This window comes from Saccopteryx bilineata, chromosome 7, assembly GCF_036850765.1.
Source record: "Saccopteryx bilineata isolate mSacBil1 chromosome 7, mSacBil1_pri_phased_curated, whole genome shotgun sequence".
NCBI classification, from domain to species: domain Eukaryota; kingdom Metazoa; phylum Chordata; class Mammalia; order Chiroptera; family Emballonuridae; genus Saccopteryx; species Saccopteryx bilineata.
In genome coordinates this window covers 34,639,957-34,666,326 of record NC_089496.1, presented here as the reverse complement: position 1 = coordinate 34,666,326, position 26,370 = coordinate 34,639,957, and the positions used below count along the sequence as shown (strand labels likewise).

General features: G+C 36.2%; 1 protein-coding gene across 3 annotated transcripts in view; it reads left to right on the top strand.

Annotated features, from left to right (window-relative positions):
* The window catches only part of DGKB (diacylglycerol kinase beta), a 647,089-nt gene that overhangs the window by 130,904 nt on the left and 489,815 nt on the right, over positions 1–26,370 (top strand). For 2 of the 3 annotated variants that reach the window (XM_066239339.1, XM_066239338.1), the window contains exons 3-5: positions 7,316–7,392; positions 11,528–11,548; positions 24,686–24,839. In XM_066239339.1, the coding sequence (XP_066095436.1) occupies positions 7,316–7,392; positions 11,528–11,548; positions 24,686–24,839 (252 nt within the window). The remainder of the gene's footprint in view (positions 1–7,315; positions 7,393–11,527; positions 11,549–24,685; positions 24,840–26,370) is intronic. The other variant, XM_066239340.1, reaches the window with a different exon arrangement.

Sequence of the window (26,370 nt, the reverse complement as noted above, 5' to 3'; positions counted from 1 at the left end):
TCTTTAACCTTGATTTCTTCGTGTGTTAATTGAAGATGAAATTTGATAAAGTCACAAGGTGACTGAGTTTTAAGTGAAATAATAAGAACATATTTTGCAAACTCTAAAACACTACACATGCACAGTTTAATTAGTCGTGTTAATAGTACTTAATGCATGAATCAGGTGTGGATTCTAATGCAGTTATTAGGGAGTTCCATGGATGGTAAGTTGTTATTTGCTGTGGTTGGAGTAGGTCCTGAGAGATTTTTGTCAACAAGGTGGCTGGTAAAATGGTGTATATTATGCTTAAACTTCATTTGACATTGAAGGGAATCTTGGACAAAATAACACCATGAGAAAAGAAAGATCTAGAAATTATGGGTTACCTTGGGAATTGGATGTCTAGATATTGAATTATGGATGAGGGAGGGATATGAAACAGTTATTGGTAGGTAGGTTTGGATCCTATTCTGACACACCTATGATGCCAAGACCAGGGTTTTGTGCTTTAAACCAAACACAACAGGAAAACTGTTAAATGATGATCTTTTGTTTGAAGTCACGTTTAGAATGAAATAAAAGAACAGGAATTTGTTGAGCAACAGATGCTTTATAAGACTTAGTCGCATGGTGCATATCATTATTCCAATTTTAAAGATTAGAAAACTGAGTGACATAAAGGTTAAAAAGTATGCCCAGTGACATTCAGCCAAAAATGCTGGAGCCAGGACTCAAATCCAAATCTATCTGGCTGTAAATCTTTCCATTACTCTTCGGGGCCTTTGTGATTAATCTGACAAGTGCATGTTGAGAGATTTTGGAATTAGGAGGCAGTCAAATCACAATGGAAGCTTATTTAAGCTGCAACAATCACCTAAAAGGACATGAGGTAAACTACAAATGTTCCATTCTTCATGTTGCAATATTTTAGGACCCGTTAGTATGATTCTTCTATTTTCTAAATATTGCCAGATGCATGTATCAATTTATTTTTATTTTAAAATTAAAAACATGAATTAAGTGGGGTTTTTTTTGTAATTTATGTAAAAATCATAACATTTGTAATTGTACCTTTGAAAATGTACCAAGTTTAATGCTCATGGCATAGTATATTATATGAGTCAGGCAAACATGAAAGAATTCACAGGAGAACAACTCACCCATGCACTAGGTCGGCTGCTAGGAAGAAGAGCCATCCGAAAATGTTCTCTTTGAGTTTCCATATACTTTTCATCTGTCCCGGCATGTAAAAAATGTTTCCTAAACAACGCTACTCACACTTTTAGGGTTAGTACTACCTTAGTTCTTAGATGATACTGGTGCTGGTGGAAAAGAACATCTGAAATGACCACATTCCCTCTGTTGTGATTGTTAGTATTAAACTACTTCCTGGGAAAACTGACACTCTAGACAAAGGGCCGCACTTGGTTTCTGTTCTTCTCCCAAGTCCTCTGCCCTATTAGCCAAGCCAAACATCAGTGCCGCTAGAATTAGCCTTGCTTTTCAGAATTGCTTCTAGTCATGACCTTCCTTTGCTTTCTTGGAGATCCAATAGTCTGTGCTGAGCATCTGTACTGATCACCTATCCCAAGTATTAAACTAGCCGTTTAAACCTGGCTGTCCAGCACTGCAGTTGCCAATCCTGGGTGCCAGACATTTGTTCCACTGCTGATATGTATGAACTGCGAGTTGATCTCCTAGCTTACATCTGCTTCCCTGGCTGGCGGCTTGCCCAGGTTTCTCAGCCGTGCTCAGCCCAGAATCTGTCACTGTGCTCTTGTACTGGAAGCTCCAATATTAGCTGAAATATGACTGAGACTGTCTTTCACTTATCTACTATCTATTCATCCAGGTGTCATTTCCTTAGTATCCGTCTTCTACCAGAGGCGAGGCCAGATCTAGTTGTGAGCCTTTCTCCTTGCCTCTGCCCCGTTGTTGTTTTGAACAGGCATGATTTAGGGTTGACATAATTAAAAAGAGAGAAATGTTTATGGTAATAAGTGATAAGAATCAATCCATAAAAGTAGCTGCCTTACAAAATAAGTAAAGGTGTATTCTCCTATGAAGGTAGGTGGAACATAGTAGAAGATTTTCACAATCTAGTGCAATATATAAGCAGATAAGCAAACATTTCACATATGGAATACTGTTTAAAGGTTATGGGGCTCAGGCAGGATAGGTGGGAATCACTGGTGTCCTACACCCAATCCCCCATGGATACAGTATTAGCTGGGCAAGTCAAAACCTCAATCGGATTGTGGGTAAAGTTCAGATGTCAAAATATTAAAAATGGAATTTGAGGTGGCAAAAGGAGCAAACTGAGTTAATAGTGATTCACTGGAATATGAATTAGAGTGCCTTAAATTGTCTCAGACGAGGATCAGCCTTGGGCGAAAGTTCATGGAAATGGCAGTCACAGATATTAGCTCTTTTGTGTGTGTGTGTGTGTGTGTGTGTGTGTGTGTGTGTGTGTGTGACAGAGACAGACAGAAAGAGGGACAGATAGGGGCTAGAAAAGAGCAAGTGACCCCTTGCTCAAGCCAGTAACCATGGGCTTCAAGTCAGCAACCATTGGGCTCAGGCCAGCAACCTTGGGGTCATTTCTTTGACCTCATGCTCAAGCCAGCAACCCCATGCTCAAGCCAGTGACCTCCGGGTTTCGAACCTGGGACATACGTGTTCGAGTTTGACACTCGATCCACTGCAGCACCACTGCTCAATTTATTAACTTACTCCTGATAGTCACCCTACTAAGAATATTACAATATAAATGACTCATAAACTAGTAAAAAATGACGTGAATAATTTTAAGAATTGTCTTCTCTGGGCATTTATAAGTGACTATGGAAAGTTTTTTTTTTTAATTCTATAAAACCTGAAATGGAAAAAAATAGCCCATTTTCAGGCAGTTCTGTGGAAAACATATGTATAAGAAACCAATATTTTTCTTTCTTTTTTATAATGCGGCTAAGATACGGTTAAAAGAAGCAGTCTATTGGGTTATATTATCCTAGAATTCATGTATCTGTATATATACAGTGATAGAATTCAGTTGGTTTGCACCAGTTCAGCAGATACCTAATTTGTTGCTGAGTTGGCAAACCAGTTGTTAAAATGGTTGTAATCTAAGGCAGGGTTTTCTCTAAGGCAGGCCCCTGAGAAGTCACCCAATGTGGAAATCACAAATTTACATTCCTTACTCTTTTTTAACATACATCTATGCAACAGCGTATTCTAAGCTCCCGTAGTGATGTTCATACCGTCCATAGATGAAAATAATTCAATGGAACTATGCTTGTAATATTTATTCATTTTATAAAACTCACTATTCCTTTGATGAAATAATACATTTTAATTTCCTTGTGTTTGTTACTTCAGTAAACAAACATAACTTTTGTTTGTTTACTGAAGTAACAAGTGAAAAAGTGTGAAACAACCAGGGGGCTGTCAACTTGGATTGTTTTTGTCAGGTATTATTTAATATTTTCTTCATTAATATTTTAAAGCTCTTTCTTATGACAAAATCTCATTTTGTGTACCTCTTTTATTGTTCTTATTTAAGAATTAAATGCATGAAATAATAAACTACCTTTTGGTATATTGGGTTTTTCTTATACTTGAAACAGTCATTAGGGCAAAGAACCAGTGAATAAATTATTTGAATCCCATGATTATATATGTACATCTCTAGGTGTGTACAGAATGGTCTACATCTATACAAGAGAGGAAGTAAGGCCCTGGCCGGTTGGCTCAGAGGTAGAGCGTCGGCCTAGCGTGTGGAGGACCCGGGTTCGATTCCCGGCCAGGGCACACAGGAGAAGCGCCCATTTGCTTCTCCACCCCTCCGCCGCGCTTTCCTCTCTGTCTCTCTCTTCCCCTCCCACAGCCAAGGCTCCATTGGAGCAAAGATGGCCCGGGCGCTGGGGATGGCTCTGTGGCCTCTGCCCCAGGCGCTAGAGTGGCTCTGGTCGCAACATGGCGACGCCCAGGATGGGCAGAGCATCGCCCCCTGGTGGGCAGAGCGTCGCCCCTGGTGGGCGTGCCGGGTGGATCCCGGTCGGGCGTATGCGGGAGTCTGTCTGACTGTCTCTCCCTGTTTCCAGCTTCAGAAAAATGCAAAAAAAAAAAAAAAAAAAAAAAGAGAGGAAGTAAAAGGCATTCTGCTAACTTAGAGTAGTGCCTTTTCATCCACAAAGACTTTGGGAATAGGGAGTCAGCCACATGTCTCTTTTCAATATACAATCTGGTCTCTAGAGTAATGTAAGTTTCCACTAAGGGATACACTGAAGCTATATTACTGTAATTTGTTGTAATGTAGGAATAACTGATAAATTTAATCTCAATATTTATTACAGTTCTACTGTTTCAGCTTTGTAATAAGTTTGAATGCCGTGCAAAAATTAAAATGTACTTCTTTTATCCCTGGGGCAACCTATAATCCAGCAAGGGACACAGCATAACATATTAATGCTAATCACAGTGTTGAAAGTGCTAGCAAAATATATACTGAAAAAGAAATATATATGAAGTGGTGTAGGCTTCCAGCGTGTTATAGGTTATATATACATACGCATGTGCACACACACACACGTACACACACACTCACCAGAAGATCTCAAAAGCAAAAAACAACCTAATTAAAAAATAGTCAAACGACTTCAAAGAAGATACACAAATGGTCAATACGTACATGAAAAGATATTGAACATCATTTGTCATTAGCAGATGACTAATTAAGTGCATATCAAAGCCATTCATATACACTAGGATGGCCACAATAAAAAAAATATTAAAGTAGAACAGAGCCAGTGTCAAGAGATTTAAACCCTCATACATTACTAGTAGTAATGTGAAATAGTATAGTCCTGTGAAAATTTATTTGCAATACTTCAAAATGTTAAACATTGAGTCAACCATATGACACAGCAATTCTCTTCTTAGGTATACAGCTAAGAGAATTCAAACCATATTACCTGACCAGGCAGTGGCGCAGTGGATAGAGCATCGGACTGGGATGCGAAAGACCCAGGTTCGAGACCCTGCGGTCGCCAGCTTGAGCACAAGCTCATCTGGGTTGAGCAAAAAAAAAAAAAAAAAAAGCTCACCAGCTCAGACCCAAGGTCGCTGGCTCAAGCAAGGGGTCACTCGGTCTGCTGAAGGCTCACGGTCAAGGCACATATGAGAAAGCAATCAATGAACACCTAAGGTGTCACAACGAGAAACTGATGATTGATGCTTCTCATCTCTCTCTGTTCCTATCTGCCTGTCCCTATCTATCCCTCTCTCTGACTCTCTCCCTGTCCCTGTAAAAAACAAACAAACAAACAAAAACATATACTATATTTGCACAAAAATATGTATACTTGAATATTCATAGCAACACTATTCATGAGAGCCAAAATATGGAAACAACTCATTTACCTCAGATTCAAGAACAGGAATCTTCCACTTTTGAAAAGTTCTCTAAGACATTTTGCTTTTACATAAGACCTACATTAGTACTGCTTTTGCTAACTAAAAGAATCCATGGAGGATTTTTGCTTTTAAACAACTGATAGTTTCTTCTTCACTGTAGAGCCATTTTTGTTTACGTCCTATTTCATAGGAATACTTGACTATATAGTTAGTGGAGGAAACCTGAACTTGGAAGACACTGGTCTAAGTGAAAGAAGTCAGGTCACATGGGCAATGTATTGTATAATTCTATTTGTATGACATGAAGAATATGAGGATTTTTAAGGGATGCTGAAAATGTTCTGAAATTAGATAGTTGCGGTGGTTGCACAACCTTGTGAATGTACTAAAAAAAAACACAACCCACTGAATTGTATACTTTAAAGCAATTAAAGTTTGTATTTATGTTATGTGGATTTTGTTGCAATAAACAATACAGTCCCACAGATAGAACAACTTGTAGAATTTAGATTAAAAAGGTACAAAATTGTATATTCCAAGTGAAAGTTGAAATCACAAAATATAGGCCACTATGATGTATATTCTGTGACATCTAAGAGAGTGACTTTTCTAACATGGTGTTTCAAGAGTTCCTTTGTAAATTAGTTCTTTGGAATTAGGAAATATTTTATTGTAGTATAGATACCCCAGAATCTTGGGGAAAGGCAGGGAGGATTACATTCAAATTTTAGAAAACCATATCCATTTCCTCTTCCTAATGAAAAGCTAATGATCTTCTGCTTGTAGCCCACATTTAAATTTCAATCTTTTTAAAAATCAATGTTATTCAACAGTGAGTGCATATTAGATGACTTGTCAATATTTGTTAGCTATTGTTCCTATAACTTAAATAAATTATAATTCTGAGATTGCTTGGTCAAATATTTTATTTTTATAATTTTCGGAGGATTTTAATAGATTAAGTACATATATTTATAATTTTTGTAGTTTAATAATATTTGTTCTTTCATGACATTTTTTATTTTGATTCAAGACTTTTGTCATCATCTCTTTTTACCTTTTTTTAAATTAATTTGAGAGAGAGAGAAGCATGAACTCTTTGTTTCACTAAGTTCCATTTAGTTGTGTACTCATTGATTGCTTTTCAAACGTGCCCTGACCAGGAGTCGAACCCATGACTTCTGGCTTACCAGAAGCAGAGGCTTAAACCACTGAACCACCTGGAGAAATTCCTAAAATTGAAAAAAGTAATTAAAATACTTTTGGTAATATATAATTTTTGGTAACTTTTTGGTATGTAAACTTTGTTTCTTTAAAACAATTTTTTTAATTATTGATTTTAAAGGGAGAAGGAGGGATATTTAAAATAAGCTTTAGTGTTGAGCTTTATGTAAATTTCTTCTGAAAATACCTGCAAAATACTAAAATCTATACTATAGCTTGCCTCTGAACAGATTCACTACTGAAACTTAACTACACATTTTATTTTTCTTTTTTATAAGGTAAGGTTATTTTGTTAATAAAGTAATACATAAAAATGCACTGTATAAATTACAAAGTTTAACAAATGCCTGTGTTTTCTTTTTAAGGTTATTTTATTAATTTAGAAGTTATGTTATCAAGAAAAAAACATATTACCTAATCATTGATTAGCTCATCAATTCATTTAATATATAGTCAGTAGTCCCATTCTTTGTTAATACACTTGGGCAAATAATTCTCTTTTTTTCTGTTCCTTTTTTGTGATTGCTTTTTCTAGTTAAATCACCTTTCAAAAATGGTTAAAAAATTTTTATGTTCACTTTAAGTTTAGTATTGTTGCTGATTATTTTATTTTAAGGTGTCTTTTTTTCTGGACCAGGTTTTATAACCATATTAGGCTTATATAAACAATTTGTGTGTTTTCTGTTTCCTTTAGATTCTACAAAGAAATTAAAAGATGTTCTTGAAGAATTCCACGGTAATGGTGTGCTTGCAAAGTATAATCCTGAAGGGGTAAAACTTCTTTTTTTCCTTTTTTAAGTTTATATAAGTGCTTGGAGGAGGAATTTCTTAATGAATAGTTCTTGAAAATGTATATACTATATACCATATAATATAACATAAACCAAATGAAATTTATAATAAAATGTAATACTTAGAGATACATTAATTGTTATTCTTACTACCTTTCTGATCCAAAAATATTTTGTCAATTAAAATAACATTTCTATATTCTGTGCACAAAAGAGTATAAATAATCTACAATATAATTTTAGTTCCTTTTCCTAAAAGTCAGGAAACAGTATTAGATAGAAAGGGAAAGAAAGGATGCCTGATTCTCACTCTATGCCTTAGAAATTGAAACCCCTATTGAACTCTGATGTAGGGCAGAGAGGTTACTCTTTTCAGGGAATTATTCCCTTGACTGAAGAAAGATTTTTATGAAGGATATAACTGATCTATTACTTTAAAGAGCTAGCTTGGACAAAAAGGGGGGAATTTTTTCCCCCTATCTTCTTTTTACCTATTATCAATTCCTGAAATTCTTTCCTTATAAAAACTATGACCTGTCAATTGCTTTTGAATACCATGCTTGTGAATAAATGCTTTTTCTTTCCTAATTACTTGTTAAAGAACCTATTGTTTAATGTTAGTTGGGAGATGTTACAATTCTAAATGTTTGATCATCATTGCTGTGGGTTTTGCACCTTCACCGAGTCATAGGTGGGTTTATGGGAGTCAAAACAAACAGCCCTTTGCAAAAGACCCTTTCCCCGATTGTATTATCTAACATATAAATAGATTTGTTTTGCTGATTAAAAGTGATTTGTTTTTTGTTATCATTGTCATTGTGGTTTAGAATGTTTGGAAGAGCAGAGTTCTTGGCTGTCCTTCAATATTGTACTTCTCTGGGATTTATGGGACTTAAATTCTAGTTAATACCCAATCTCTAAATTCCAATATTAAAACTTTCATATTGTTTTATACTTTTCTTTGGCATTTAAAATAATGAGCTATTTTTATGCTGTATTTTTTCCTGTGTAAATTTTGATATATTACTATAACTTCTAAAGCTTTTTAACCCAAGATTTATTTTATTTTTTAAAAATAGAGTTGATATTTAGTGCCTATAATTTATGAGGAAATTAAGCAATTTAAAGGCATTACTTTTTCTTTATTTTCAGGAAAGAAGCAGACATCTGATCTATATTTGCTCAAATTTTATTTTCCTAGATGCTAATGAGAGAAAAAATGTTGGCAGATAAGTTTGTTGAACTGAGAATCTCAAAGACTAAGAAGGCAGAGAAAGAAAGTTAAATTGTCAACATTAGTGAATTACTATAGACATCTAAAATTTTTACATAACCAACCATACTTGAAAACATGCATATTATCTAATCTATATACAAAGGTGAAACCAGTTTTATTTTCTCCCTAAAGATAGCTGTTAGCTATACATTCAGGTGAAATGTGAATTTCAGTTGAAATGAAACTCAGTTTACATAGCAGCCTTTTTACTTCAATTACTTCTTATTTAAAGGACTCTGAAAACTTAGTCTTACTGATATTAAATATTTAATGAAGATTACCAGTCACTGTATACTAGATTTATTGAAGTAATTGCTAAATTCCTTATTGGACACACATATGATGTCAGCCTTTTCAATTATGTAACACCTTTCCATAAATGCATGGATCTCTTCTTAAGTGAGATATTGAGAAATAACAGTTGAAAAATAAGAAAAGTTATTTCTCATTATGATTCAAAAATAACTTTAAGTGTTAAGCTATTTTCTGATGCTAACACTTAATACGTATTTTCCATTCAGGAAAAAGAAATTGAAGTTTATGTGATTTTTTAAACACTAACATGTATTTCACAAAAGCCAATAGGAAATAATTAGAAATATTTAGCCCTGGCTGGTTGGCTCAGTGGTAGAGCATTGGCCTGGCGTGCAGGAGTCTCGGGTTCGATTCCCAGCCAGGGCACACAAGGGAAGCGCCCATCTGCTTCTCCATCCCTCCCCCTCTCCTTCCTCTCTGTCTCTCTCTTCCCCTTCTGCAGCCAAGGCTCCATTAGAGCAAAGTTGGCCCCGGCTTCATGGCCTCTGCCTCAGGCGCTAGAATGGTTCCTGTTGCAACAGAGCAAAGCCCCAGATGGGCAGAGCGTCGCACCCTGGTGGGCTTGCTGGGTGGATCCTGGTGGGGCGCATGCGGGAGTCTGTCTGACTGCCTCCCCGTTTCCAACTTCAGAAAATACAAAAAAAGAAAAAGAAATATTTAATGTTGAGAAAGGAATCTTTAAAGCCTTAAGATTCTCTTCAGTGTTGGACTCTATCCAGTTTATAAAAGGTTGTTCTAACAGTGTGAATAAAATTTGTAAAGAACTCATGAAGAATGCATACTGGCAATTCATATGTGAAATTTTCATTGTCTATTGACTGGTCAAGTTGAGTTTAAAGTTATTTGGCATAGACGATAATACTCAATTATACAAGAAAAATTAGAAAAATGATTAGTCTTCCTTTAGAATAAAAAACTAATCCTTTGTTTTCTAAAATGAACATGGCTTGTATCAGCTATACAAAATGTATTTACAAAGAGAGAACTATCTAAATATTTCTAAAAATCACTTCTCTTACAAAGTAAAGTAGCTTCAATGTTAGATTTATTATTTTTTTCATCATTCATTTGAATTACTGATTTATAAAAGCATTGTATATGAAAACTTAATCCAATGAAAATGTGGTATGTTTAAATCTATTTTAATAGTGCATAAATATTAAATATAATGTTTGGATGCTTTACTTATTTTTAGTTCCTATCTTTTAAAGTTAATTTGATAATCATCCTTTGAAGACATTAATAAAATAATCATAAAATATGAAATTATGGCTTTCAAGATTCTCTAAGCATAGAAAGTTTTAAAAAGTCTTGAGAATGTCAAATATGATTATAAAGTTTTTAATTAAAGAAACTCATGTTAAGAAAAAAACTTTTCCAAAGTTAACTAGCTAAGTTCATGGCAATAGCCATAATTAAAACTTAACTATATGAGTCTCCATTTAAGACTGATGCTCTTTCCTCTTCACTTCATTTATTAAGTTTCATTGACTCTATGGCTTCATTGATTAAGCCATCGATGAGAGGGAAGGCCTTGTAAGATGAGAAGAATAAGGGGATGGGGAAGATGTTTCACATAAGCAATAACTGTTTAGTGCATGTGAAATAATAGTACAGTAAATGACATTCTATATGTTATGAATATGGTATATTCCAGTGCACACAATTATTACTAACTCAGACCTATTAATCTCCACCTAATCTTATGTGTATGTTAAAGGTATGATTACAACTAGTTTATGGTAGCCATATAATCTTAGAGTGTTCGCAGCAAAACAGAGTCAAGACATAAATAACTCATGAGAGCAGTAGAATTTGATAACGAGAAAGAACCACTTTGGCACTGAATGCATTTATCTATCTATCTATCTATCTATCTATCCATCTATCTATCAATCTTCTATCTATGTCCTGTATTTCAAATTTAATTCTTAATTGTTCCATTAACAACTAAAGTGATGGGAAAAATGAAGCAGTGGCATATGAATGAAAAGACATCTATCTTTACATGGAGAGAGGTTAGGCATGTTATTCTCTTAGAAGGAAACAGTAAGAGAGGGGGATTAAGTGTTCATTAATGTATCTTTACACGTACTGTTATATTATATAACCTTCTCTAGAAAGTTGAATTACATTGTATGTGTTATTCATTATATTTATCGCATATCACTTACAACTGTTTACCACATCAGAGATTAATTTGGTTAGTGATTCTTAAACTTTAGCTTGCATCAGAACCACCTGGAGGTCTTAATAAGACTGATTTTTGCCAGCTCCCTCATTCTTCCCTTAGTTTCTGTGTTCTTGGGTTGGGGCTCAAACATTAGTATTGCTATCAGTTTCCCAATTGACTCTGATGCTGCAGCTTTGGAACCACATTTGGAGACCCATGGATCTCGGGCATGTTTTAAAATCAGTCTGTAAACTTGACCTTTCAGTTGAATGATCAATGATAATGAGATAATGAATATAAATTATCTTAAATTAATACATGTATTCTTTCTTTCCTTGCATGCACGCACAGAAACAAGACATTCTTAACCAAGTAAGACATTTTCTTTTCTATTCAAATCTTTCTTTTATTCTGATGTGAGCTATGAATTTCTTATCTATACCACTGAGCTATACTTCTATATCAATAATATATATATAATATGCAAGATTACCCATAATACTTAGACAATTATAATTGACTGATAGTTGTCCAAATCAAAGTCTCAAATGGAGAAACGGATACATTAAAGGAATCAAAAAGTGTCCGGAGTGTGGGCTTTAATTTTACAGATGTTTGAGTTTAATTTTCTAATATTGTTGAACATAATCAGGCTCTGATAAAGTAATTTAATATTTATTAATGTGAGGTTTGAAATTGCCTTTGAATATAATTGATAAGAAATTTTTAAATTTGGTTGATAGTGCTGTTAGAATCTGAGGGAAATATAACAAAAAAGCTATTGAATTTTGTTCTTCTGGGGAAAAAAGTAACATATCTGTTGCTTCTGCTGCTCTTTGCTAGAAAAATCTATTTTGTAAAGCAAGTTTTAAGTTTATTGTTCATTTGGGTGTAGAAAATTACAACTCAATTTGGGGGTTCTTTAAATGGATTCTTCTATCACACAAGGAATATATCTTACTAACACATGTGTGATGTCTAAAACCATAATATTGTTTCCTTGGACAATGTTGATTATGTACTAGCTTTTTATTCACACAGTTCCTTGTGGTTTCAGTGAAATACATTATAATTGCATCTTAAAATGTTATGGTCCAATTGATTACATCAGAATGCTCTTGACTAACTTTAGATGGAGGTCCTACATAGTAAAATCTCCTAGAATAAGTCACAACTGGAATGTCAACTTACTGACTATGATTAATTTTACTAGCCTCTTTCAGAGGATGGGAGTTCCTGATCTCAATCTCAACTTTGTGGAAATCTACTAGCTACCCCAAAGATGGGCTTATATGGGCTTTATGGTTTTAGGAGGCATCACTGCAGAGTGTAAATAGTTGCTCTTATGAAGCAGGATTTAGGTAGCAAAGACCATCGGTTAAGCACTTATTCAAAAAACACAGCTTTCTGCGCAACCTGCATCCCCACTAGAGGTTGAATGCAAAGTGGTGTCAAAGTTATTTCTGTGTCTTTTCGAAGTCAGCAAAATAAGTTTTTTTAACCCCCTTGGTCAGTCTTTGCTCTATATGCAGTTACTTAGTAGGCAGGCAATTCCAGCTGCAGAATAGAGAGAACAGGAAAAGCTGAGGGGAACCACAGTAAAATGAAGAATGTTGGCATGGCCTGACCAGGCAGTGGTGCAGTGGGTGGAACAATGGACTGGGATGCAGAGGACCCAGGTTCGAAACCCTGAGGTCGCCGGCTTGATTGCGGGCTCATCCGGCTTGAGCATGGGCTCACCAGCTTGAGTGCAGTGTTGTTGAACCCATGGTGGCTGGCTTGAGCCCAAGGCTGTTGGCATGAGCAAGGGAGTCACTCAATCTGCTGTAGTCTTTCCCACCTCCATCACACCAAATATGAGAAAACAATCAGTGAACAACTAAAGGTGCCGCAATGAAAAAATTGATGCTTCTCCCCTGACTGGGTGGTGGCACAGTGGATAGAGCATCGGACTGGGATGCGGAGGACCCAGGTTTGAGACCCCCAGGTCGCCAGCTTGAGTGTGGGCTCATCTGGTTTGAGCAAAGCTCATCAGCTTGGACCCAAGGTCGCTGGCTCAAGCAAGGGGTCACTCGGTCTGCTGAAGGCTCACGGTCAAGGCACATATGAGAAAACAATCAATGAACAACTAAGGTGTCACAATGAGAAACTGATGATTGATGCTTCTCATCTCTCTCCATTCCTGTCTGTCTGTCCCTCTCTATCCCTCTCTCTCTGACTCTCTTCCTGTCACTGGAAAAATAAAACAAAACAAAAAAACAAAAAAAAAGAAAAGAAAAATTGATGCTTCTCATTTCTCTGCCTTCCTGTCTGTCTGCATATTTGTTGCTCTATATGTGTTCTTTGTCTATCAGTGTCCTGCAAGTGTAAAATTTTCTCTTTACATTTTCTGTCAGCATATGATTTTTAGTCTAATGCTGAATTATGTTTTCATAGCTCTCTGAGCTTTCCTTATCTGGGCACTCAGAATTCTGTACTGTAACTTTCTTAATTTATATACCGTTTACATTCGGACAAGTAAATTGCTTCAATCCTTAATAAGTAACCTGGAAGCTCAGAAGCTATATTTTGTACTGCCACTGCCTAGTGTAATATCTTAAATGTCTTTAACAAGGATATTGACACTAACATAATTATTAGTAATGATATAAACATCCTTTTACTGTAAGCTATAATTGTCCTTTCAGAACCAAATCCAACTTTTCCTATTAAAGAAATCATCTGAAAAGTATAACAGAAAATGTAGTCTTTGGAATCCAACTGAACTGAGTTCAAATTCCACATCTGCCACATACTAGCAGGTCTTAAACAATTTATTTAATCTGTCCTAGCCTTAGGTTGTTTACCTATTAAAAGAAGAGAATGTCTGCCTTATTGATTTGTTAAAAGGGTTACCATCTATGTTAAATAATTAGCTTTGTGTCTGACATATAAGTATCACATTGATATTTAGAAGCAGTGACTCTTGGTCACACTTTTAGCAATCAACATGATTTCATGCAAAAGTTCTGGAGTGTGTATACAAGGTGAAAGTGAGAATATCTGAGATAAATTCCCCAAGCAATCTGACAACCCCAATTTTGCAATCTTACTTTTCTCATTATTAAATGCAAAAATATAACTCTGATGCCTTTTCCAACTCTAATTCCCTTCTACCATGTTATGGGATTTGCTTCTCCTGCTGGACATAATCCAGAATGATGTTCTGGTAGTAGAGTGATTGTGTTGGTTGTATTTGCTCCACCTACCACAACTGCACAAATACAAGGACAATGTATTAGCAAGGAATGGAAATAACATGTTAAGCAGTATTTCTGTGTCTCTTCCTATTGCTATCAATATACTTCTAGTCATCTTCTTCTTATCAAAGCTACAACCAGATTACAGTTTTGAAAACAGACCAACAAATTGACTAACAAAATACCCACCAGAATTCTATGCTATTAACTTGATATTGACCATGTACTAATAATTATTAAAATATATAATATGTGGCTTAAGTTTTTGTGCCTCGATACTCCAAGAATTGCTCTAGCTTACTTGAATGAAATTGTGTCCAACAATTTGAGAAGATATTTAAATAAGTCCAGAAGACTAATTGGTTATATCATAATTAAGCAAATTAATTTTAATTGCTTCTTGTAGGTTTCTAATAATTGCACTGAAGATCAAATCTCAAGATTTCTGAAAAAAACACTATTTTATCTATAGAAACATTGAGAATTTGAGAATGAATCATCTGCTATACTTTATGCTAAATTGAAATCTTAAATTAATACTTTGACTACTTTATGTAGTCAGATAATATTGATAACAATTGATCCATTTCTCTTATACTTCTATATTAAACATACAGAAATTTTAAAATGAATATTTAAGATACTACTAATAGCTTCCAACTAATTTACAAATAAGGTTCAAAAACAAATTTGAATAATTTAGAAAATAAGTTAATAACTATAGTTTTAAAAATAACAGCCAACTTTGAAATGTGAAATTTAAAAGATACTCATAAGTATATTTTTCTTTAATAACACTTATTAAATAATTTATATAGGAGGTAAAATCCAAGTTAGAGAAAAAAATGATTCTGGGACCTTCAGGTGATTTTTTTTCTTTTTTACATTTTTCCAAGGATGAGTACAATAAGCACTTTAAGTGTTTTCTACACCTAAAGTTTAGTTTTAGAGTTTGTTTGTTGTTTTAGTTTGTGCATTTTCATCATCAGGAATAGCTCTTTTGAGTATAGCAGTAAAAGCTACTAGGAGACAGTAAATCGAGAGATTTAGGTAGAAAGTTTTAGATTGTCTAAGGGTTTTGGAGGTTTTTTAATAGGTAAAACAATCAAAATAACATTTTAGGATCAACAAGTTAAATTTTTCATTTACAAAAATACATGCAAAAAGCCTGACCTGTGGTGGCGCAGTGGGATAAAGCGTCGACCTGGAACACTGAGGTTGCCGGTTCGAAACCCTGGGCTTGCCTGGTCAAGGCACATATGGGAGTTGATGCTTCCTGCTCCTCCCCCTTCTCTCTCTCTCCCCTCTCTCTAAAAATCAATTAAAAAATCAATAAATAAAAATACATGCAAAAGCAACGTGGCCAGTAAACTTGAGTAGAAGAGCAGACCAGGTATGAGTTATTAAACCAGCATAATTAAGTGATGAAAACTGGGATCGCAGTGAGGATTATAATAGAGGTTGGGGCAGATTTAGAATACATTTTTCTTATACGGTTAAAACTAATGGGTTGCCCTGGCCGGTTGGCTCAGCGGTAGAGCGTCGGCCTAGCGTGCGGAGGACCCGGGTTCGATTCCCGGCCAGGGCACACAGGAGAAGCGCCCATTTGCTTCTCCACCCCTCCGCCATGCCTTCCTCTCTGTCTCTCTCTTCCCCTCCCGCAGCCAAGGCTCCATTGGAGCAAAGATGGCCCGGGCGCTGAGGATGGCTCTGTGGCCTCTGCCTCAGGCGCTAGAGTGGCTCTGGCCGCAACATGGCGACGCCCAGGATGGGCAGAGCGTCGCCCCATGGTGGGCGTGCCGGGTGGATCCTGGTTGGGTGCATGCGGGAGTCTGTCTGACTGTCTCTCCCTGTTTCCAGCTTCAGAAAAAAAACAAAACAAACAAACAAACAAAAAAAAACTAATGGGTTATGCTTAGAATGCCAAAGGGTATGAAAAGTTATTGTCAACTCAGATATTTCAAGTTGGGTAAATAAGTTGATGATAATAACATTAGTGGTATTTATTTATTATTTTCTCTAAAGTTTATATATATATATATATATATATATATATATATATATATTCCAGTTACAGTTGATCTGCTATATTATATTTTAGATGAACAACATAGTAATTAGATATTTACATATCTTATAAAGTGATCATTACTTTTTATTTTTATACTTTATTTTATAACATTTTTTTTTCTAAAATGGCAAGATTGTTGAGAGCCTAGTCAACGCATTTGATAGTGATTAAGCAGTGGCAAAGTATCTTTTAACTATGTGTGAATATTGGGAAATCTGTCCTTAAAGTTATACTTTGGTCAATAATAGTAACATGGTGGACATTGAAGTTAGAAATATATATTTACGTCCTTGGTACAAACCCAGAGATTTTAGACCTTCACAATTTACTTAACTTTCTAAGCCTCAGTTGTATAAGTGTGATAATAGTATCTACTAACTGAGTTACTGTGAGGATGAAAGTATAGCACATCCATAACAAATTTAGCCTTTAAGTAGAATAACATTTAGAGAATGTTTCCATTATATGTAACAAACATTTTAATCAAATGTCTAATACCTTTCTAGCTATGAATAATAGAGCATATCACAGACTATAAAGATTAAGAGGAAAGATTAGAAGCTTTCAAAAGGAATTTGATATAAAACAAACACCCATGAGAAATAAACACAGAGAGTGAGAGAAGCATTTGGAACCGAGAGAAGTTATTGGGTTGCATCTCAACTGCATTTATTGCATGTGTAATATACACTAAATATTGTGTTTGGTCCTGTGGGAGAAACATAAATGGTCAAGCCGATCTTTGCCACCAGAGAGTACACTAATCAGCCTAATAAATCTATTTCTGACAATGCTTCAACTCATAGCATTCTTAAGCTTGGAAATAATTAGTGGACCCCCTGTCCCAGTTGTAAAATCCCAGTTTCCCACTCTTACATGTTGGTTCTTTCCTGGTCTTCTAATCCTTCTCAAATCAGTATTTCTCACAGTACTAACCCTAGTGTTTTGGGCCCTGATAAATTTTAAAAAAAACAACAGAATTTGTGGGATAGCATATATTTAAAATCCTTTCAAATTTTTAATTATTTTATCATTAGTGCTATCTATTTTCTTTTGTTTTAATCTACATCGATATGAAATATAAAACCATACACTATTATTCTTTGAAATGATCTCATTTGAGATTTATTAAATAAAAGAACATATTACTGCTGAGAAGATTTTTGTATTTATTCTATGTAACAAATCCTTATCATCCCACCCAAATCACTTATTTTTCTTGCTAGATTGCCTACCAAGAGGTATTTGAACAAAATTTTATTTTTTCTATTTCAGTGTCCATCCCTCAAATATGTAATGAGGCTCTACAATGTAAAAGAGTTATGTTGAACACTATGTGATGCAAAGTCGTGTTGGATCTCATAGTCTAGCAGGAAAGAAGATAAATATAAATCTGCCTGCACACACATCTGCTTTAAGGGACTTCTTTTTTGAAATTTTCATTAAAGGTGAACAGACGCAAGTAAGCAATAATCATAGACTAATAGTGTATACACACAGTTGTTCAAGAAATTCTTATTGAGTTTTATTTTTAGAGGAGAAAATAACTTTAGACATGTATGTGTGTGCTTCAGTAACAGCTCACGCCTGTCCTAGTGACACCTCTCAAAAATAGATAAGGCGGTGTCACACTCAATCAAAATGGATTCCAACTAAAGTATAAAACTTACCTGGATACAGATCATTGTTTACAAGATATAGTGGAAATCATGCTAAAAACACTCTGCTTGTAATTTTTCTAATCCTTTTATTTGTGTTTTGTAATTATGCACTGAAATAATTTGGAGTAGCATTGTTTGCTATTCTTGCTACTTACCGTCTTTTACAAAAAATACTTTACTAATTTTTCTTTCTACCGAGTCTTAATAACTGCTAGTTTTATGTGAAGCTACAACTAATTGGTTATGTGTTTCTGAGGTGGTAAAAAATTTTGCCAAAACTAATTTTAAAAAGTTTCAAGTATGCACACTTTTCACTCTTTCTCTAGAAAGGAATTTTTGGCATGGCAGTATTTGGGAGCTATCAAGCATCTCTCTGATATTTCAAGTAATGAATAATCAATTGTAGTATAAGATAATAAAAGAAATGAGCATTTAAAATGCATCTGAAAAGTATTTTAATATCAAAAAACCTGTATTTGAATTTTTAGGAAGTTTGCCATGCTACATATGAATTTATATACTTTGGTTCAGTGGCCTTTATATTATTTTTTAATTTAACATAATTATATAATTTTTATAGCAAAATTGAAGTAGAAATGGTAAAAGAAAACCTCTGGCTAAGTTAAGTTCTAGCCTACCTCATTTGATCAGTGATCTTTAGACCATAACATGGTATGATATGCAAGTAGGCACTCAGTCAACACTTACTAAAAAATGAGTTCAAGTCCTTTCTCTGTTCATGGTTTTAGCTAGTTATGTAATCTATAATACTTAAATGATTCCTTTTTGTCTTTTAAAGATCATTTATTAATTAACAGATTATATGACTATAATAACACTTCTTTAGATAAAAAAAAGTCCATATCGGTTTTCACATTTTCTAATAGATTTATGTTTACAGCTAATTAATAAGCATGTCAGATCATGTGATTTCCTGCTGCAAATGCTACAATAACTGTTCCTCTCACTCTACTTTAGAGCCAGAAGGCTGATCATTAGATATCTTTCATGATCTGCCCCAGTCCACACACCAGCAAAGATCATATCTTCTACCACTCTAGTTCTCCCTTTTTATCCGGTCTCCTGCTCCTCTTCACTGATTCCTATGGAAGTTCTTCTAAGAAGGAGCACATTTACACCTCAGGACATTTGCACTACCTGTGTATGTGCAAAGCTGTCTCCCTTACCGCCTTTAAATCTTTATTCGAATAACGAATTCTTATTTCCTGACCATCAGACTTAAAACTACAAGCATCCTCTTCAAGAAGACATCCTCTGTCTTCTTTATTTTTCTTACAAAACTTAATATCATCAGACATTGTATATTTAGCTGACATATATATATATATATATTTATTATTCAGTTTAGTAGAAGATAAGCCCTTGATGGAAGGATTTTTACATATTCCAATAACAACTTTATCCCAGCACCTAGAGCAAAACCCAGTACAAAGTGGGTGCGCAGTGAACATTTACTGAATGAACACGAGCCACTCTCCGTCCTCAAACCGCCACGATAAATTAATAACAATATGATGACACTTGTTTTCGTTCACTTTGAATCTACTTGGATGAGTACTAGTGTTATTTATTTTGTATTGAGAGGGATGTAAAAACAAAAGCTCCAGATGGTCAGATATCATAATGAAAGGCATATAGAAATGTGTTTTGAATTTGTGCCAATCTGGCAGCAACATCTGAGCAGCTCCATCAGTCTGTATTCTCTACAGATTCTCTGCATCATCTCCCTATATAGTCTGTGGATGCTCCTTGGAGGGGGGTGGAGGATGAAAAAGCAGTCCAAAACTTTAAGAATTGTTTGGTGTGCCTCTGAGTTTACAGCCAATTCAATTACGTGGGCCCCAACTTTTTCTTATCGGTGTTTCCAGTGATATGCATTGAAATGATCTCTTTCTATGTAAAGGTCACAATCTTCAAAACCAAATTCTAGAACTGCTACTTAACCATGATAAAATATACACTACCTGAATTTGGAAACGTTCTGCTAAATCATGAGATGAGGAAAATGTATAGACTGAGGACAGAATTCATACACAGAACTATTTGATATTTTGGACAACATAACATTTTAGAATAGATTTGCACATCTTTTATGGGTTAACCAAAAAAGGCATTGAAGAATAATTAATTCTTCAGTGAATTGGAAAGACTGAAGCAGCTAATATTTCTCGCTTTGAAGAAGTTTTAGTTTCGCAACATTTGAAGTTGTGTTAAATGGCAGGAAAGGTAAGAGAAAGGAAATAGTGTCCTTCAACATTGTAACGGTTTTAAAGAAACAAGGTTACATCGTCACTAAAACTTCAAAAATATGTAGGATGACATCATCTCATAGAAACCATTTAGGAAAAGAGGAAATTTATATTCCATTATGTCTGTAATAAGATTCTATTTTTTAAGTAAGATAATCTTTTTAAATGCTTGCTTTCTGAAAGCAGTAATTTGCCAACATTGTCTGATATAGAACAATTTTGGTAAATGTCTAAGATATAAAGAACTGCAGGTTTGATGTGGGAAAATGCAGTGAATTTTCCCTTTTTTTTTGAACAATAAAAGAGGAGGACTAATTAAGATAATAAAATATCCATCTAACTATAAACCAATACTTCCTTTAATTTGTTCATTTTATTCTATTTATTTTATAAATAATGTGCCCAAGGGTGCATTAAGTACACTTTACATCAATTTACATTGATTTATTATATTCATACAACAACCCTGAATGGTCCATTTTATTTTTTAATTTAAAAAAATTTATTAATTGATTTTAGTGAGAGAGGAAGGGAAAGAGAGAGACAGGAACATAGCTCTGTTCCTGTATGGGCCCTGATCGGGGATCAAACCGGCAACCTCTGTGTTTCGGGACGATGTTCTACCCAACTGGGCAATCTGGCCAGGGCTGAATGGTTGACTTTATATGCAAACAATTAAGGTTTAGAGCTGTTAGAGACAAAACAAACTGTTTTTAGCTTGCTGAGCAAGGAAGAGCTGAAACACTTGAGAAAATTCAAAGTTTTCCTGATAATTAAAAAACCAACCTGACCAGGCAGTGGCACAGTGGATAGAGCATTGAACTGGGATGTGGAGGACCCAAGTTCGAGACCCCGAGGTCGACAGCTTGAGCGCAAGCTCATCTGGTTTGAGCAAGGCTCACCAGCTTGAGCCCAAAGTCACTGGCTCAAGCAAGGGGTCACTCAATCTGCTGTAGCCCCCCAGTCAAGGCACATATGGGAAATCAATCAATGAACAACTAAGGAGCCGCAACAAAGAATTGATGTTTCTCATCTCTCTCCCTTCCTGTCTGTCTGTCTCTATCTGTTCCTCTCTCTGACTCTCTCTGTCTCTGCCACAAAAAAAAAAAAAAAAAAGGATTAAGAAGTAATGTATGCACATGGACTACCCTCATCAGCTATAGTGTTGAATCCAAGAGTGATACAAGTAGTCTGACTTCAAAGCATGCTCATACCATCTGTTGTTACACATTGCTGACTATGAAAGGTTTAGGAGGCGAAGGGTGAGCAAGTATAAATAACCTTGCTTCTAACCACCATGCCTGTGACTCTGTTCGGCACTCAAACTTCCTGTAACTTTGCAATGAAATGGACTCTTGGGTTGCTATGGGTCTTCATACATGTTGAGGGTTATCTCTCACTGTCAGTTGCTCATCTAACCAAAAGTGATCACTTCTCTTTTCATATGCCACCTCTAAGAAACCTTTTTCATTAAGACAGGCGACAGTGCCCAAGAGAATGTGTCTGTACACCATGGTCTGGCTGTTGGCTTCCTCTGTGTTTTAAGAGGCTTCATTCATTGGGGCTATTTTCTTTTTGTTCATTGTGGCAATTTTCTTTCTGTTCTTTGAGGCTATTTTTATATTATTCATAGTTTTTAGTAATGTGGTCAGTCTACTGGTAAAAATTTGTAGTAGGGGTGATTTATTAAAAATGGAAGAAAGTAATGACTTTTAACTGCCACCAATAGAAATGTCTGAAGTGCTCTCCTGAGAATGGTTAAGCAAACAAACTAAACTAAACCACAACTGTCACATTAATGTGTAGACAGCGTCTTAGAATCATTAGTAAACAAAGTGAAGGTTTTGGCTTTGCTTTTTATTGGCTTGAGATTATATTAGGAATGAAAGCATACATAGTATCTATACTGAATTTGCCCATGATCTAATCAACAAAGAATTCCTTTCTCTAATGATATCTCTGAATGTCATGTTCCATTTTAGGTTTATTCAAACTAACATGAAAATAAAACTGGTTGTTCTCAATGACCTTACCTCAATAGTATTACATAGGAAAAAAAGAGACTTTTCCATCCAAAATATCAGTTTAAGGAATTACTTTGATTCTCATCTGCCAGAAGTTTGAACAAAATTATGAGCATTGGCCTGCCAAATCTTATTTTTGCCCTATTTTTAGACTCATCTCTGGTGTATTAAATTGAGTAAGGAATAAAGCCCTTCAAAGGCTTCCTGCGAAGCCCGTAGTCCTTGCACTTTCTCCATCTGGCTGGACGTGGCTTTATTCCAGCTCCTTTTTTGTAGGTCTCCTTGACTTTCCAAATGGACTACTGGATGGGACCCAGCACTGTTTCATGGCTCTTCCGTGCCATGCGGTCTAATCTATTTCAAAGGAGAGAGTTGTTATTCATCGTCGTCCCTGTGGTCACGGGGAGTGCTGGCTAAGCCCGATGTATCGTATTTCCCCATGAATAAGGCACACCTTTTTCCGAAAAATTTGGGGTCTAAAAACTGGGTGCGTCCTATACAGTGGTTGTCAGGACATTTAAGAAGTGTGGCGGCCCTGGCTGGTTGGCTCAGTGTTAGAGCGTCGGCCTGGCGTGCAGAAGTCCTGGGTTCGATTCCAGCCAGGGCACACAGAAGAAGCGCCCATCTGCTTCTCCACCCCTCCCCCTCACCTTCCTCTCTGTCTCTCTTCCCCTCCCGCAGCCGAGGCTCCACTGGAGCAAAGATGGCCCGGGCGCTGGGGATGGCTCCTCGGCCTCTGCTCCAGGCGCTAGAGTGGCTCTGGTCGCAACAGAGCGACGCCCCAGAGGGGCAGAGCATCGCCCCCTGGTGGGCCTGCCAGGTGGATCCTGGTCGGGTGCATGCGGGAGTCTGTCTGTCTCTTCCCGTTTCCGGCTTCAGAAAAATACAGAAAAAAAAAAAAGAAGTGTGGCATTTCAAATGCCATAGATGGATCTGAGGACAGGACAATATATGAAGACAGTGATTTGTCATCAGACACAAATGAGCACAAGCTAATGAATGGGAGTTTTGACAGTGATGAGGAGTTGGATGAATTTTATGATGAACAAAACTTGTGTTCAATAACTTTATATAATACTTTTTGTTTTCAAATTTTGGGCACCAAAATTAAGGTGCATCTTATACATGGGAGCGTCTTATACGGTAGTGCCATGTACTTGCCTTGTCCTCAAGTTTCCAGACTAGAGTCAGATGTTGGTCTGCCACCCTCTGCTTGGAGATGACAAGCTTCCTGAGTAGCCCCTGTGACATGTGCTTATTTACTTGAGACTAAAAGGAGGCTTCTATCACCATTTCACCAAGTGGACATGGGGACTTTCAATGCAGTCATGGTTGGTTATCTCCAAAAAAATGTCTCCTGCTTTATGGACTTTCAGTGAGTAAGGCTTGGCAAGGATCCTGAAAAAGGTTTCTTGAAAGTCTGCACAGGACATTTTAAATTTTCCTTTGGATTTGTATCTATTGATCTTGGTCTTAGGGTGAAACTGTAATGTGAGCCACTTCTAACTGTTGAAAACAATATTCACTATATAGAAAAGAAAGGGACCAAGATGAGACGAATTCCTTTCTTTTGGTGCATTTATGAATCTATTGGCATGTTCACTTTAGTGACAGGATTCAATCATTGCAACAACTCTGTGGAATTGACCGTATGAACCCCAATTTACAGAGGAGGAGCCCGAGTTTCAAAGAGTGAATTTTTAAGGTCATCCGGGTACTGTGGAAGTGTCCGATGGAAGCTGCCCCATTTGCTGCTGTACTGCCACACATAAGATGTAAACATTTCATCGCCAGGGTTAGCCTGGGGCTGCCCAGTCTAGCTCTCCAAGAGTTACCTTCCTTTTCTGGACTCGGCTATACAAATGAGGTCATTCTATTACTAAAGATTTTGAACAGCCTGACCTGTGGTGGCGCAGTGGATAAAGCGTCGACCTGGAAATGCTGAGGTCGCCGGTTCGAAACCCTGGGCTTGCCTGGTCAAGGCACATATGGGAGTTGATGCTTCCAGCTCCTCCCCCCCCTTCTCTCCCTCTGTCTCTCCTCTCTCTCTCTCCCTCTGTCTCTCCCTCTCCTCTCTAAAAATGAATAAATAAAAAATAAATAAAAAGAAAATTGTAGCAGGAATTCTTTAAAAAAAATAAAATTAAAATAAAAAAAAAAATAAAAAATAAAACATATTGAACACAGAACCAAATCTTAACATTGGCTCAGTCTTAAAATATATGTTAACATTTTTTTTTCCAGACAATAGATTTTGAAGGTTTCAAGCTGTTCATGAAGACATTTCTAGAGGCCGAGCTCCCCGACGATTTCACAGCACACCTCTTCATGTCATTTAGCAACAGGTTTCCCCACTCCAGCCCCCTGGTGAAAAGTAAGCCTGCTCTTCTTTCAGGGGGTAAGTTTATTTATTTTACAATTTAAATACAGTAAAAAAAAAAAAAACTTGAAGGGAAAATCTGTATCAAGTGCTCTACAACAGAGGAGATGATTTGCTTTAAAATTACTTTTGTGGAAGGATTTATACTTTCTTACTAAGATTGGGCAAAGTGTTTAAAATTTCTCTAAAATGCTAAGTAAATATTAGGGTTAAATATGCTGTGTTATTATTTATCATTTGTCATAGAATGTCTTAGAAACCTACTTTTAGGTAACAATTTTAAGAGAGATTTTTATCAAATACAAAAATGTTCTCTTTTAAATGATTGGATTATATCAAAATGTAGTCACAAAGCAGTTATGTCTAGAAAACATAATATTTAATATAAATTGTGCAAAGTACCAGTATGCTTTTACATTGTTATATTTGTAATTTCAGAAAAGGGTTTTTCTCTTAGATACTTAATTAAATTTTTGTTACCGAAGAGATGATTAGTTCTTTCATTATGTATAGTTTTTGTGTTTTTTTAGAGATATCTAGTACATTCATATCGTTTGCTAATTATATCATTCTCCATCCAGTCAGGAAAGCCAAAATCTCACATTATACCTCTAGAGAATACGGAATAGGAAATTGTTTAAATGACGTTGGGGAGTTGAAAGGCAGTGAGGAACATCCAGGTCATGCAGAGAAAGAACCACATGGTCCCCCTGGGTTGGAGTAATCAAAACCCAGAAGCTGGAAGAAAAGACCTATTTGAGCTGAGTGAGATTCAAAGATCGGGGGGAAGGCTGTCTGGCGGATCTTGAGTCCTGCGTCTGTGGACGAGCTCCTTCCTGGCTGGCTATGGTAACTGAGGAGCTCAAGGAGGAGCCCGCAGCCCTGGCTGTTAGCCTCCGTGGGAGCAATACCAGGGTCTGGGCAGGACCTCAAAAGGAGAGCTCACCGTGCCTTTGTGATGCGGAAATAAGCAGAGACTCCAGCCTTTCGCTACTGGAACCACGTGCTCTGAGCGGGCAGTCCTGGAAAGAACTAAGGGAAGTGCAGGTGGACAAGCAGGAACCAGCCCCTTCTCTTTCCTACTTTCTAATCGCTAGTGCATCCTGCTGGCCCTACTGGCTTCTAGCTGGCATGGAGAAATGTAGCCGACTGCGGCATTCCTCACACTCTTTGGTCTTAGGTCTCTTTTGGGCCCTTCAGTATCATTGAGGATCCCAAGGAGCTTTTGTTTATATGAGTGATATCTATTGCTATTACCACATTAAAGGTGTGAGACGTTCTGAAAATAACATATTATTATGAAAAATGACTTTACAAAATACTGAGAGAAGAGTGGAATTGTTTGATATTGTTTCAGTGGCATTTATAGAAGATAGTTAAATAACCATCCTTGCTTGTCTGTTGCCATATCATATGTTATCGGGACTCTTGGAAACACCACCATACCCTTACGAGAGAAGGGGAGTGGAGAGAGCAGATGGTGTCTCAGAATCCTCACTGACATTGTTTGGACCTTACAGATCCCCTGGAAGGGGCTTAGGGAATCCCA